General features: G+C 54.3%; 2 protein-coding genes across 3 annotated transcripts in view; both read left to right on the plus strand.

Moving 5' to 3' along the window:
• Positions 1 to 14,406, plus strand: PTX4 (pentraxin 4). Its single transcript, XM_075528087.1, has 5 exons — positions 1 to 141; positions 2,457 to 3,031; positions 4,927 to 5,042; positions 5,175 to 5,761; positions 14,209 to 14,406. The coding sequence occupies exons 1-5, from the start codon at positions 1 to 3 to the stop codon at positions 14,404 to 14,406; spliced, it is 1,617 nt and encodes a 538-aa protein (XP_075384202.1).
• CLCN7 (chloride voltage-gated channel 7) overlaps positions 14,360 to 15,980 on the plus strand; it is an 11,817-nt gene continuing 10,196 nt past the window's right edge. For both annotated transcript variants that reach the window (XM_075564515.1, XM_075564516.1), the window contains exon 1: positions 14,360 to 14,572. In XM_075564515.1, the coding sequence (XP_075420630.1) occupies positions 14,423 to 14,572 (150 nt within the window). In that variant the 5' untranslated portion in view covers positions 14,360 to 14,422. The remainder of the gene's footprint in view (positions 14,573 to 15,980) is intronic.

The following is a 15,980-nucleotide window of genomic DNA, read 5'->3' on the forward strand; positions in this document are numbered from 1 at the left end:
ATGGGTGGCTTGGGGGACAAGCCCTTGTGTTTCCTTCTCGTGTGGATGTCTGTGTATCTCCATGTGGCTTCGTCCCAGGAAGCCGGTCCCCATGGGCCACGAAGACCCTTCCTAGAGAGGCTCCGGCGGCTGGAAGAGCAGGTACGTGTGGAAGCCTGCCCTGTGAGCCTACGCCAGGGGAGGGTCGGCCGGCTCCATCTCATTGCCTGGCGTTCTTGACCCCAGCCCTGGGTGCTGGCGAAGGTGCGGGATGTTCTGAAGATGCGTCCCCTGCAGGGGACGAGTGAGGAGGGGAGGGTCAGACAGGGAAAGGGGACGTGGAAGATGATGAGAAGAGCAGGTGGAGACCAGCCGGCCGGTGGGGCAGAGTGGGACTCATGGTGCTGGGCAGGGTCCCTGGTCTCAGTGCAGGGGGCACAGGCTCAGCTACCCTTGTGTGGTTCCCACTCACAGATCACCAATGGCTCCCCTTTCGCTGCTCCTGGTCTGGGCACCCAAAGTGGACCCCAAGCTCACAGAGGTGAAGGGAGGCCTGGTGGCTGCCCATAGGTCACCTGGACTCCAAAGCCCATCTCAGTACTCAGCTGTCTTTCTCTGCTCACCTGCTGCCTGTGGCAGCGTCCTAGAGCCTTGCTCTCTTGAACCAGAACTAGAAAGGAAGCCAGTTTGCCATTGAGTCGACCTGACTCCTGGTGGCCACCCCACCTCGTGGGCCACAGTAGACTGTCCTCTGTAGGGTTTCAGTGGATGGTGATTTGGGGGAAGTAGGTGGATGGATCGCCAGGCCTTTCTCCCAAGGTGCCTCTAAGAGGATTCCAATCGTTCTGTTTCCAGCCAGATGCACTTACACCCTTTAGTGAGCCCCTTTGGACACCCACCTACCACCCCTCGACCACAGAGGCAGTGCCAACCCAGCGGTCCTCCAGGGGAGAGTAGAAATGCCCCTGTGGATTTCCCAGGCCTCTTTTTTTTAATCATTTTATTGGGGGTTCGTACATCTCTTATCACAATCCATACATCCATCTATTGTGTCGAGCACATTTGTACATTTGTTGCCATCATCATTCTCAAAACATTTGCTTTCTACTTGAGCCCTTGGTAGCAGCTCCTCATTTCCCCCCTCCCTCACAAACCCTTGATAATTTATAAATTATTATTTGTCATGTCTTACACTGTCTGATTTCTCCCTTCACCCACTTTTCTGTTGTCAGTCCCCCAGGGAGGGGGTTATATGTAGATCCTTGTAATCGGTTCCCCCTTTCCACCCCACCCTCCCTCCACCTTCCCGGTATCTCCACTCTCACCAGTGTTCCTGAAGGGGTCATCTGTCCTGGATTTCCTGTGTTTCCAGTTCCTATCTGTACCAGTGTACATCCTCTGGTTTAGCCGGATTTGTAAGGTAGAATTGGGATCATGATAGTGATGGGGGAGGAAGCATTTAGGAACTAGAGGAAAGTTATGTTTCATCATTGCTACACTGCACCCTGGCTGGCTCATCTCCTCCCCGAGACCCTTCTGTAAGGGGATGTCCAGTTGCCTACAGATGGGCTTTGGGTCCCCACTCCACACTCCCACGCATTCACAATGAATGAATTTTTGTTCTTTGATGCCTGATCCCTGATCCCATCGACCCACGTGATCACACAGACTGGTGCGCTTCTTCCATGTGGACTTTGTTGCTTCTCAGGGTTTCTGAGGCTTTATGGGAGCAGAAAGCCTCGTCTTTCGACTGCGGGGCGGCTGGTGGTTTTGAACTGCTGAGTTTGTGGTTAGCAGCTGTACTCGTAAACCCATTAGGCTGGCCTCACCTTTCAACCCAGAGCTATCCGAATGAAACTCACCGCCATCGAGTTGATTCTGACTCAGAGGGACCCTGTAGGACAGGACAGGCTGCCCTGCAGGTTTCTGAGGCTGGGACTCTGTACAGGAGCAGAAGCCTCCTGTTCCTCTCATGGAGGGGCTGGTGGGTTTGAACAGCTGACTGTGCTTGCGTCTAGCAGCCCAGCGCATAATACTATGCCACTAGGTCTCTCTCTTTCTCTCTGCCCACCGCCCCTCTCTGCCACTGACGCTATTCTGACTCAGAATGACCTTATGAAACACAGTAGAACTGCCCCTGTGGATTTCCAAGTCTGTGATTTTTGGGGAGGGGGGAGTAGAAAGGCCCATTTGTGCTCTATGGAGCAGCTGGTGGCTTCACACTTCTGACCTTGAAGCTGGCAGCCCAACACATAACCACTATGCCACCAGCCTGTCATTAACCTTTATTTGTGAATACTCCTACGGCTGGCTAGGAAGCCCTGGGGCGCCCTGCTAGCTTGAAGTGGGGTCCCCTCTAGCCCTAGGGACACTGGCACTCCAGCAGGGGCTGACCACAGTCGCTGACACGCAGTCCTGAAGCAGTCAATGCAGAGCAAGCATGTGGCAGCCTTGTTCCTACCCTGTGCCCCCTGCAGTTCCGGAGGCTCCAGGAGGGGACTCTGGCCCGCCTGCAGGCCATCGCCAGCAACTACAACCTGTCCTACAACCTCGATGTCCGCTTCCAGAGCCTGGAGCAGGATAGCCGGGCCATGGCGCTCTCCATGAACCAGTCGCAGGCCGCCGTGCAGGCTGACCTGAGCCACCTGAAGACCTGGGTGCGGAAGACTCAGCGCAGGGGCCACAAAGTGGACGTGAAGCTGCTGGCCCTGGATCAGGCCCTGAGTGAGGCGAGCCGGCAGCTCACCCAGCACCACAAGGAACAGAAAGCGCAGGGCACAGTCGCCTCCAGCCTGGACGTGCACACCCTGCAGGACACGCTGGCTGGCTTGACACGGCTGGTGCACAGCCAGGGTGCCAGGCTGGCTGTCCTCGAGGCACAGCTCGGGGCAGCCAGGCCTGGCCCTGCAGCCCTGCACCCAACCCCGCCCCCTCCCACAGCCCGGACCCAGGCTCAAGGTCTGAGCCCGAGCCCCCTGCAGCCGCAGAGAACTAGGGAAGCTTTGCTGACATCGACGCCAGACATCGCGGGACATCTCCGGGCCGCCACTAGGTACCCTGCGCAGCACACACGACCCCCGCAGAGGCTGGAAGACAGTAAGTGACCAGAGGGTCCCACACTCCCCTTTCTTCCAAGATGGCCCTGTAGTCCCATGGATCCTCATGAGGGGGCAGCAGGAGGGTCAGTGCCAGAGAAGGAAGAACTGGGATGACCAGCACAGAGTCAGGGGGTTGGGGGCCAAGAGCCAAGGAAGATGGGGAGCTTCTAGAAGCTGGGAGAGGTGAGGAAGCTGATCCCCCAGGGGAGCCTTGGGAAGGAGCACAGCCCATCCGGACACACCTTGATTCCACACCAGGTGGGAGGCATACCTTTGACTCTGGCCTCCAAGACCCCGAGAGAGCAGATGGTGTACGAAGCTCCCGTGGGCCTCCCTGGAGACACAGCCAGCGGGATGTATATTTATGGAAATGCAGAGGCTGACCCAAAAGGACTGGCTCACTTGATTTCTCAGTGAGCTGGTCACGGGTTCATTGGTTCAAATCCACCAGCAATTCTTTGGGAGAAAGATGGATGAGGCTGCCTGCTCCCGTGGATTTTCAGCCTAGGAAACCCACAGGGGCAGTTCTAGTCTGCCCTGTTCAGTCCATATGAGTCAGAATGGGTTCAATGACAGTGAGAGTTTCCTGTGTGTTTTGTTTTAAATTGTTCCTTGAATAGACCCCACTCTGGTGTAAACAGAGCTTGCAAACTGGTTTGCTGTGAACCCTGGTGGCATAGTGGTTCGGTGTTGGGCTGCTAACCACAAGGTCAGTGGTTCCAAACCATCAGCTGCTCCCAGGGAGAAAGATGAGGCTTTCTGCGCCCATAGAGAGTTAGTCTTGGAAACCCACGGGGACAGCTCGCCCCAGTCCTGGAGGGTCGCTATGAATTGGCACTGACTCGATGGCAGTAAGTTTGAGTGAGTGTACCCTGCAGATCAGGAGGCTGACAGAAGAGCTGGGGGCGGAGGGACGCTTCGTCTCAAGGTCAGCAGTTCCAAACCACTCGCCACTCTGAGGGAGAAAGATGAGGCTTTCTGACGGGTGAAGATGGACAGCCTGGAGGGGAAGGGGAAGGTGGGGTAGAAAGGAGGAAACGATCAAAATGATGTATATATCACCCCCTCCCAGGGGAACGGACAACAGAAAAGCAGGAGATTCAAAAAAAAAAAAAAAGCAGGTGAAGGGAGACATTGGTCAGCGTAAGACATGAAAAATAATAATAATTTATAAATGAGCAAGGGTTCTTGAGGGAGGGCACGTGGGGGAGGGAGGGGAAAATAAGGAGCTGATACCAAAAGCTCAAGTAGAAAGAAAATGTTTTGAAATGATGATGGCAACAAATGCACCAATGTGCTTGACACGATGGATGGATGGATGGATTGTATTAAGAGCTGCATGAGCCCCCGATAAAATGATTTTAAGAAAACATTGACAGCCTCAGAAACCCACGGGGATAGCTCTAGTCTACTCTACAGGGTCGCTGTGAGTCAGGATCGAGTGAGGATCAGCTTTGCTATGATTCTGGCTTGATGAGTGGGCTGGGACCAAAAATAACCCAAACTCATTGACGTTGAGTCAATGCCAACTCATAGTGACCCTGCAGCACAGGGTAGAATTGCTCCTGTGATTTTTCCAAAACCCAAACTCTTTTGGGGAGAGGAAGCCCCATCTTTCTCCCGGAGCAGCAGATGGTTTTGAACCGCTGACCCCGCAGTTAGCACCCTATGGAACCACCACACCACCAGGGCTCAGCTCCCAGGATTTCTCAGAGGCTGGACATAAACACTCCTTAAAGGTTGGATTTATTACAATAGCATCGCCCTTCGAGCAGCTGATGGATTCGAACCACCGGGTCTTGGGGTTAGTACCCCAACCCTGGATCGCTTGCCGGTTCCTGGGCCGCAGCCACAGCCGGAGGCCGCCCGAGGCCGCCCCTATTGGTCGTGGGCGGTATCTCAGCTGCGCGCTCGGCTCAGGCCCAGGTGCACGGACACGGCTGCAAGGTGCGACACGGCTGCAAGGTGCGTCTGAGGACGCCTGTTAGCGCTGGAGGCCGGTTGTTCTGTGCATTAAGCCCAGCGCCTGGGGCGCAGGACATCCAGCTTGGGGATCCCGTTGCGTGTAGGGCTTACTCCCTGCTTCTGTGTCTCTAGTTTGCAGCGTGGGCCCTGCCCTCGTGTTTCCAAACGTCTCCACCGAGAACGCAGTCTTCCTCCTCCCCGGCTTCCGAATGGGCCTGCGGGCCCTGTCCGTCTGCAGCTGGGTCCGCACTGCCCACGGGCGCCTGGGCACCCTGCTCTCCTACGCCACCGAGGAGAATGACAACAAATTGGTGCTTCACGGCCGGGACTCGCTGGCCCCCGGCTCTGTCCACTTTGTGATCGGAGACCCCGCCTTCCGGGAGCTGCCGCTGCAGACGCTGCTGGACGGCCAGTGGCACCACCTATGTGTCATCTGGACCGCCGCTCAGGGCCGCCATTGGCTCTACGTGGACCGCAGGCTGGTGGCCACTGGCTCCCGCTTCAGGGAGGGCTATGAGATCCCGCCTGGAGGCTCACTGGTGCTGGGCCAGGAGCAAGATTTTGTTGGGGGTGGATTTGACAGCGCTGAGGCCTTTGTGGGGAGCCTGGCCGGTCTGGCCATCTGGGGCAGAGTGCTAGCCCCTGGGGAGGTCTCAAGCCTGGCCACCGGGAGGGTGGTCCCCGCGGGCGCCCTCTTGACGCTGGCCAATGCCACCTCTGTAAGCGGATTTGTTCAGAGAGTGAACTGCACCTGCCTGCAGTCATGTCCCTGAGTGGCAGGCCCCGCCCTCTGCCTCGCCCTGCTGCTGCCCCTGTCCCCTGTGCTTTCTGCAAAGGGCGCCCCATCCTGGCCATGCGCACCTGCTCTGCAGAGGAGCTTGGCCCCTAAGAATGGGTTTGCAGTGACTGAATGCCAGCCAGTCTGGAGAACTCCAGAAGCTGCTTGGTCCACACTAGCTAGATGGGAAAATATCCCTTCAGGGGACTGTTGGCCCAACATCTCTCCACACCTCCAGTCACCCTTTTCCAGGAGCCTGGGGATTCCCTCGGGATCAGCCCTGTGTCCCTGAGCTGACCATTTGAGGCCACCCACGTCCCTGGCATGAAGGACACCTTCCCTCGGATCAACAGGGTAGCCTGGGGCTTTTGACCAAAGAGCAACTGACTTATAATCAAAATGAAGAGAGGACGGGATCATCCTCAAAACATCATAATTGAGTATCATTTGCATCCTTTGGAATTCACTGCCCCTTCCCCACCCCACCCCACCCCGTGGGTACAAGCCAAAGAGCTTTGTCGTGTTGTACAACTGGCCCACAAACCCATTTCAGAACTGTGTCACTGCCCCCCAAAGCATGGTGTCTGCTTTATAGTCACCTTCTGGCCCCACCCTCTCTGCAGCCCCTGGCAACCGCTCTCCGATTTCCTGCCTATAGCTTTGTCTTCTGGGGACTTTTCACACCAGCAGTCAGGCCCTGGCGCCAAGGCAACTGGCTTTTTTTTCACATGGTCCTTTTGGGTTTTTTTTTCAAGGCGGATCGTGTTGTAGCCTCGCTCCGCGTGTGATCTGCGATCTTCCTTCTGATTACGTATCCCTCTGATGAGGTAGACATTTCTTCTCTCTCCTCCCCAGATGGTGAAGAAACGTTTGGGAGGTCTTTGGTTTGGGGCTCTGGCAATAAAGCTGCCTGGGACCCCCTGGGCCACGTCTTTGTGTGGACCTGTGTCTGCCTTTCTCTGGGGTTGACTCCTAGTTGGGGAATTGCTGGGGGCGGGTGGGGGGCAGAGGGGGTGAATTCATATATAAACATCTAACAGCAAAACAACACTCCAAAGCGAGCACTCCGGGTGACGTCCACATCCGCAGTGTCGAGACGACAGGCTGTCTCCATCTTCATCAACGTGGCCGACTGTCTTTTGTGCAAGATTCTGTCAGAATTTAAAACTGGAGGAAGTTTGAAAAAAAATGTAGCCACCCCCCCAACACACACACACACACACACACACACACACACACACACATGCACAGGCACACACCCGAGAACATGAGAAGGTGTAGAAAAGTTTCTGGAAAATGGAATTAAAAGATAATAAAGCGTTCCCATGAATTGTCTGTAACCTTTTCAAATATATACATGTATGAGGTCCTCACTGCCATCCAGTGGCTTCTGACTACTGAGACTCCTCAGGACAGAGGAGCACTGGCCCTGGGGGCTTCCCAAGCTGTCAGTCTCTCCGGGGACAGTCAGCCTCATCCTCTGAAGCGGCTGGTGGGTTCGAACTGCTGAATTTGCAGTCGGCAGCCAGGCAGCAGCACCCAGCAGGTGGGTGCAAAGTCCCGGGAGCTGGTGGTGGGGGCTGCACCACGGGGCTCACGGAGGTCTCAGCGTGGCTCGCCAGCAGGAAGGGGAAGGCACAGAGACGGGAGGAGGTTCCCAGGAGCCTCTTTATGAGGAGCTCACGTCCTCAAGCAGCCACCCTCCGGCTGTGATCTGTTTGACAGGCCAGACCCCACCCCTACCAGTTGACACGAGACTACGTAACTACTGCAGAGTCCAACACACACACAGGGTATTGGCAAAGAACACTGAATGCATTCCATGGCGTGGGGGTTACATATCCTCATGTTGACTTGAGGGTACGGAGAGTGAGGGGTGGAGTTTCGCCCGTCAATCAGGTCACCGTTTGATGACCTCGTTTGGAGGCACAGTAGAGATAAATGGCTCACTGGAGGCTGGACCCACTCTCTCTCTGCTTCACCTTCCTGATGAGCTGCCACATGGAACCACACTGATGGCAGCCAGAGCCCAGGAGTTGGGTCCACCGCCATTGGATCCACAGGACTGTCCACCCACCTGGGATCTTCCTGCATTCGGCATCATCGCATGTGTTGCGTGAGTCTGAAGAGAAATTTATGGACTTGATCTGGACTGGGCTGCATGTTTTATTGATGCATGCTTCCTTCTTGATATAAAAATTCTCTCTTGCACATAGATACGTGTCCATGAATTTGTTTCTCTAGTTTTCTCGCATGAATACACACAGACCGCCCAAAAAGTGAGCCAATGAATCCGCCTCGCAAAAAGAAAGCCAGCGAATATGGTCCTGAGATGCAAGGGTGGCAGGCTCAGCGCCACATGTTCTGGGCACATTGTCAGAAGGGCAGTCCTCAGAGAAGGACATCTTGCTTGGAGAGGTAGAGCGTGGGAAAAAGAGGGAGCTCCTCCGGGAGACGGACTGACCCCGGGGCTGCCGCAGTGGGCTCCACGGTGCCGAGGGATGTGGAGATGGTGCGGACCAGACAGGATCCGCGGCCACTGCACCTTGGCGCAGACTCCACGACCCCCAGCAGCGCGTGCGTGTGGGTCGGAGCACACGTGGTGGTTGTTAGGTACCGTCTGGCTGGTTCCAACCCTATTTACAGCAGAAAGGAAACAAAATGTTGCCAAGTCCAGACGCACTTGTATATGTAATTCTGCTATACATAATTCCAGGTGTCTTACTTTATCCAGCTTCCAGCCCAATGTGAATGCACCCCTTTAACTTTGCAGACCCTCAAAGAAGGTCGTTACAAAGGAAATTGCGTACCCCACCCCTGCAAACAAACAAAAACACGATGCCTGTTAAGGTGACCCTGCCCGGATACAGAGTTTTCAATGTGCTACCAGGTAGGCTGGAGCTCCAGTGGTGTGGTGGCTTAGGCATTGGTTAAGCTGCTGACCACAAGGTTGGTGATTCAAACCCACCAGCCACTCCTTGGGAGAAAGATGAGGCTGACTGGTCACCTAAAGCAGCGGTTCTCAACCTGGGGGTCACGACCCTTTTGGGGGTCAAACAACCCTTTCACAGGGTCGCCTGATTCATAACAGGAGCAAGCTGACAGTGATGAAGTAGCAACGAAAATAATTTTATGGTTGGGGGGCCACCACCACGTGAGGAACTGTGTGAGAGGGTCGCGGCATTAGGACGGTTGAGAACCACTGCCCTAAAGCTTGACATTTAAAGATGTCGTTTCAGAAACCCTACCCCAGGGTCCCTGTCAGTCCAAATTGGCCAGATAGCAATGGGCTTCGGTTTGGTATCAGGCTAACAGGAGGTCCCCCTGGAGCAGGGTGGGTCCCGATCCCATCTGAGCGGTATCCCGTGGAAGAGAGGAAACATAGTGGGAAGGCAGCCTGGTGAAAAGATGGAAGCAGAGGCATCTACAAGCCAAGGAACGCCAAGAACTGCCAGGCATGCTCAGAAACCGGGAGAGAGAAGGGCAGTCTCTATCTGCATCTCAGGTGGACTCCATGCCGCCAGGGCTCTGGGCTGGACGTTGGTTGCTGTCCCCTCTGTCTGCCATGTTGCTATGGTGGCCTCAGAAAACCAGAACAGAGCCCCCACATACGAGACCACGCAGATCGGTAAGTTCCCTGGCTGCTGCGGTCCAGCTGCAGCAGGTCGGGGTCCCCTGCTAGGTGGGTCACGGTGTCGGCGAGTGGGAGACAGAAACCACACGACTCAAAGGTTGCGGGTGACTGTTCCAATTTTATTCATGCAAAGCTTCAACTTATATATTGTTTTTTTTGCCTTAAAGCTTATGGCCTGAGCTCATACATCAGGAAATTCTCAGGCCACAAGACTGTAACAAGTTACATCAATCACATCATGATTCTTGGTTAAAAATTAGTACATTTTGAAACTAAAACTGTCTCAAGTACAAAGGTGATAGACATAAACCTTCTAACAATAACTGAGCACACCTCATCCAGCTAGGGCACATTGTTCTAACTATGAAATCAATAAAGCATTAATACATTTCATTATCAAACATTACTTCACAGGCTTTGGCTGTTCTTTCTGTTCCTTCTTAGGCTGTTCCTCTAGGGCTTTCATTTCTTGTTCTTTCTTTACCACTAAGTTCCCATAAATTAAACTCCCAAAGTCTTTCTGTACGAAGGTGTGAGTTGCCTCACAATAGGTAGCTTTGCTTCAGTGGACTTCAAACATCACGGAGGCCCTCTTCTTGCTAACCGTTCCATAAAACTTAAACTACTAACAGGAACTTGTACACCTTCTTTGTTAACTATTCTTATGCCCTTTTCATTACAAGCCCCTGTATAAGGTAAATCAGGGTCAGGAAGTCTATTCTCTCTGGCTTATTTCCTGGAGGGGGATGCCATATTCTACCCCCTATGCGGTAACCAATGTAAGGAGGGGAAGAGGATGATAAACCTTTTTAGAGTCTTGCACAAAAGCACTCCAAATAATATATGGCAAGGCCAATCAAACAAGTCCAAATACATGTCAAGAGCGGGTTTGGGCAGCCAACCCCCACCGTCCAGCTTCTTTGAAGCCGGGCCAGGCGTCGTTCGACTCTGTTTTCGACGTCATGTGGCAGGACTGGTCCCCTCACCTGGCAGTGGGAGGAAAGGCTGGTGGGGCCGGGGGTTAGGCATGGAACTGCTAACCTCAGAGTCCTCGGTTAAAACTCCCGGGCTCTCTGTGGGAGAACAATGAGGCTGTCTGTTCCCATACTGATGTTATGACTGTGGAGACCCTAAGAAGCGACTCTGTGCTGTCCTGCCAGGTTGCTGTGAGTTGAAGTAACCCTTGGCGGTAGGTTCAGTTGGAAAGGGATTCCCCCTGAGACCCAAACTGACTGCCATTGAGTCCGCTCGGTCTCCCTGCCCCCCTCGAGGACAGGGTAGGACTGCCTCTGTGGGTTTCTAAGAGCATAGCTCCTGATGGGAGTAGGATACCTCCTCCTGCTCCCACAGAAGCGTAGAATTGCCGAGCGTTCTTGGCGAGGGGCCCTGTTCTCACCTCTCAGTGGCACCATTAAAGGGTTCACTCTAACACAGGGGAAGAAACACAGTTGAGAAAGTAGGGTGACCTGTGCCCGCCACCCACCTTGCAGAGTGGTTTCAGTTCTGCAGTGCCCTGGGCTGTGACTGCAACCCACGCCTCGCCCACATAGATGCAGCCTGGTAGACTCAGCCCTGCCCAGTGGCTGACCCCTGGGGAAGGCACCCTGCATCCGCCACTCCTGGCGCTCCCTCCCACCCCCTTTGGAGACCCTGAATGGTGTCAACGATGAACACTCTTGCTACCCGCCCAAAGCTTGGAGGCTACCCCATCCGTCGCTCGGAAGAAAGGCCTGTCTACCCATCATCAGAAGCCCCCGGAGCGCAGATCTGCCCTCGTATGCAGTGGGGCTGTCGGAGTTGCGTTGGCTGTTGATGGAGGGTATCTGGTTCCTGGGAGAGGCAAGTGGTTAGCACATTCAGCCCTGAAACGAAAGGTTGGGAGTTCACATCCAACCAGAGGGGCCGTGGGGGAGACAGGTCTGGAAATTGACTATCCAACAAACCAGCCCATCAGAAACCCCACTGAACGCAGCTGTGCAGGGTCAGGATCCAGGGCCTCCTCTCGCCCACGTTGAAGTCTCTCAGTCGAGTTCTCGCCTGGGCAGAGCTGTCTGTGCATCCCAGGGGCTCAGAGAGCAGCCTTCCACCCCCATCACGACCCAGTCATGAGTCAGGGTCAGAGGAGGGAAGCCACACCACAAACCTCATGTGCCCCTTGTCTGCCCCGCTGCCGCCGCCACATTGGGTGCCTTGAATCACTGCAGCCACTTCCCCCTAAGGCTTCCCAGAACTGTTCTCAAGCAGGCAGCGGGTTCAGGCTCCCCCTTCTGTTCTCCCTCAAGCTCTGTTGAAAGCCTCTGAAACTCTGGTGTTGAGAAAGGGGCAGTGCCATCCGCCGGTCTTCCGGGAAGAGAGGCCATTCCTGGCAGTGTTTTCACTCAGTGAAGTGGGAAGAGACATGCGTGAGGCTACGCCCGCCACCTCCTGCCCTGAGGACAGAGGGTGTGCGCCCATGTGGTCGAAATCCAGGCGTTCTGTGTCCCCAGGAGTGTTTGGCTCATCAGACTCAGGTTCTGGGGCGTTGGTGACTGTGGGCCCCTCGGGTCTGGATGTTGGTGGGGTGGGTAGAATGGCTGGGTGGTGGCATGGGTCAGCCTGGACTGGGGGACAAGGAAAGGGCAGGAATGACAGCTTAAGACTTTAAAAGAAAAGAGAATGGGGCAGGAGAAATAACTTATACAGAGAGAGAAAATATTTATACACCAAAGAACTTATCAAGGGGTGGGGATCTCCTCGTCACCCCCTCTCAGAGGACAGAAGCAGGGCACACCAATGGAAAAACAGCAGCACATTTTTAGAAGGAAAAAATATGCAGTTCTGGGTATGTCCAAAGAAGGGTTGCCTGAATAATCACGGGGAAAATTCAAAACTCTGCCCAGCTTCCTTCTTCTTGTTTTTTGTTTCATTTTTAATTGCACAATGGGGGAGGGGTGCTTGGGCCAGTTCTTACAACTCCCCCAAAAATGAAACTCACTCACTGCCATTGAGTAGATTCCAGCTAGAACGGTCCCTTGTGGGTTTCTGAAGCTGTGAATCTTGTGGAAGCAAACGGCCTCCTCTTTCTCCTGTTGACCTTGTGCAACTTGAACTGCTGACCTTGAGGTTCGCAGCCCGGCTCACAGCCCACAGAACCACCAGGACGCGTTCGTGGCCCTCGGGGGCTGAGGAGGATTGCACCATGGGGCTTCTGAAGCGATGATCTTTCTGGAAAACCAAAGGATGTCTCAAAGGTTTTATTTGGAAAATTTTCCAAGTAAATAAAAAAGATGCAAAGCTGCTTCCCAGTCATCCTTTGTATGAAGTTGCATTTATTTCACTTCATACCTTCATATGCCCTTCATCTGGATTCAGCAAGTACTGAAATTTTATCACATTTACTTAATCTCTATGTAAAAAACCCAAAGAAACAACCCATCAACCCCATTGCCTTCAAATTGATTCTGACTCATAGAGAACCTATATATCGGGTTGGCAAGATTGTAAATGTTTTTGGAAATAGACACCCTCATCTTTCTCTGGAGGAACAGCTGATGGATTTGAACCACTCACTTTGAGGTTAGCAGCCCAATAACTTATCCCATAGCACCACCAGCATGCCTTCTCTTTATGTATACATCACTAAGTATTATGATTAGGATCTGGTTTTGGAATCACTGGAAAGTATGCTGTACAACTTATCCTCCCTAAATATTTCAGCATATGTCTCTTCAAAATTCATGCCATTGAACTGATTCCGACTCATCTGTCTCTTCGGAACAATGATATTGATGTCATTTAGTCAATGTCCAACTTTCACATGCATATGAGCCCATTCAAAATACCATGGCCTGGTCAGCTGCACCTGAACCCTCAAAAATAACATCCTCGCTTTTCAGCAATTTTAAAAGGTCTCTGTGCAGCAGATTTCCCCAAGGCAATGTGTCTTTTGATCTAACGGCTGCTCCCATGAGCACTGCCTATGGGTCCAAGCAAGACGGAATCCTTAACAACTGTGATATTTCCTCCCCTTTATCATGATGTTACCATATTGGTCCACTTGTGAAGATTTTTTTTTAACATTTTATTAGGGGCTCATACAACTCTTATCACAGTTCATACATATACATACATCAATTGTGTAAAGCACATCCATACATTCCCTGCCCCAATCATTCTCAAGGCATTTGCTCTCCACTTAAGCCCTTTGCATCAGGTCCTCTTTTTTCCCCTCCCTCCCCGCTCCCCCCAGCTGGTGAAGATTTTTATGCCATCTAAGACCTAATAAATGTTCTCCTTAAATTATATTTGAGATCGAGGTCCTCTTCTGTCCCCCCAAACACTATCACGATAGTTTAAAATGAGTGAAGTTTCCCTTGCCTAATGGTCTGAAAGTCGGACACCAAGAAAGCCCTAAGGAGAATCGATGCATTTGAATTGCGGTGCTGGCGAAGAATATTCAAAGTACCATGGACCGCGAAAGAACAAACAGATCTGTCTTGGAAGAAGTATGGCCAGAGTGCTCCTTAGAAACCAGGGTTAGGAGACTTTGTCTCAAGTACTTTGGGCGCGTTGTCAGGGGAGACCAGTGCTGGGAGAAGAACCTCATGCTGGGTAACAGAGGGGCAGCCCCAAAGAGGAAGGCCTTTGACAAGATGCCTGGACACGGTGGCTGCAACCATATGAGCCACTGTATGGATGGCGCAGGACCAGCTGGTGTCCCCTTCAGTCGTCGGGTCGCTGGGACTGGAAACCGACTCCCTGCCCCTAACAACGAGGACAATAATGAGAACTGGCATGCGTTGCCACTTGCAAACGGCGGCGGCGAGCCCGAGCGAGCCCGGCTGGAACTACAGCCCCAGAAGCCCCCGCGCGCGCGCGCGGCCCCGCGCGGCCGCCGTCGCGCCGGTCACGTGGCCTCCCGGCGCCGAGTCACGGGGCCAAACACGGGGCCGCGGCGCTCCCGGGCCGGCTAGCTCTCTGCGGCCGGCCATGGCCAACGTTCTCAAGAAGGTGTCGTGGTCCGGCCGCGACCTGGACGACGAGGAGGCGGCGCCGCTGCTGCGGAGGACCGTCCGGCCCGGGGCGCCGCCCGCGGAGGGCACGCCGCTGCTGAACGGCGCCGGGCCCGCGGCCCGCCAGGTGAGCCCGGCCGCCTCGGGGAAACTGAGGCCGCGCGCTGGGCGGGCGCGACTCTCGGGCGGCGTCGCGGGCGTTCCGGACGCGCGGTCCAGGCCCGGGCGGCACGGCGGCGTCGGCTGGACCGGCCGGCCGCTCGGAAGCGCGTCGCAGCGCGGCGATCCCTGGACGCTGGGGCCGCCGCCCCGCCTGCGGGCTCTGCGGGCAAGAAGGCACCGCTGTGGGGGCCCGCGGGTTCGGGGACCTGCCTGGGCCTTACGTGGTCAGTGGCAGGCTTGGCGCGGGGACCCGATGCTGCAGGGCGTGGTTCCACCGGTGCTTCCCACTTGCAGCGATTCCGGGGAACAGCAGGGCTGCGCACCCGGGCGCTCACCGCGCGGTCAGTGGTTCGAACCCTTCGTGCCCCAGCGCCCCGCCGGAAGGAAAGCAGTCTGGTCGCCTCAAGGTGCCATGCAGGGTTCGCTGCGAGTCTGAGTCCACCTGGGACCCTTCCCATGGGACGCTCCATCCTGGAACTCTGGGCTCTGGAGGAAGCGCCAGAGGGGGGTGAGCTGGTCTCCAGAGCGTGGATGAGTTTTCAGACCTGCCCTTGGCCGCCGAGAAGCTAGTTCTTTTTTTAAATTTTTTATTTTAACAATTTATTAGGGGCTCATACAACTCTTATCACAGTCCATACATATACATACATCAATTGTATAAAGCACATCCATACATTCTTTGCCCTAATCATTTTTTTCTCCTCTTTTCTTTTTTTACATTTTATTAGGGACTCATACAACTCTTATCACAATCCATACATATGAGAAGCTAGTTCTTTCTGCACTGTCTGCCGGAGAGGTTCCTTTGAAAAGGATAACCAATACATACTCGGCCACCACCCCCTGTTTTTTGTTTGGATTTCTGGTTTTTGAGCCCCAGGAAATGTTAGCCCTCCGATGGTGACTTTCCTGGTGTGGGGTGAGGAAATGCTACCCTCGCCCTCCAGACATGCGGACACTGGGTTTACCATCGCCCGATGGTGCTTTGCCTTCGTTCTCCATGTCTTCTAGAGCAGAAATATCACAAGGGGGTGGCTTTGATAGGCAGACGTGCCTTCCCTCACAGATTAGGAGGCCTGACATCCAAATCCATGGCATCCGCTCCAGAGGAAGCGTTCTTGGTCCATCATTGACAACAGTTTCAGAGGAAGGCTTTGTCTGCTCTCAGCACTGGGGGCCTGCCGGCCATGGGAGGAGAGCTCCTGGTGTCTGGGCATCAACCTTCCCCCAGGTCTAGGAGGCTCCCTTTACAGGGACCCTGGACCCGAAGATACTGTCCTCTCCCAGCTCTTGTTTCTTGGTGGTAGGAGGGTGGGGAGAGGTGGTGGTGTGTGTGTTTCTCTCCGTCTCTGTTTCCATCTCTTCACCCCAGC

The sequence above is a fragment of the Tenrec ecaudatus genome, chromosome 12 (assembly GCF_050624435.1).
Source record: "Tenrec ecaudatus isolate mTenEca1 chromosome 12, mTenEca1.hap1, whole genome shotgun sequence".
NCBI lineage: Eukaryota > Metazoa > Chordata > Mammalia > Afrosoricida > Tenrecidae > Tenrec > Tenrec ecaudatus.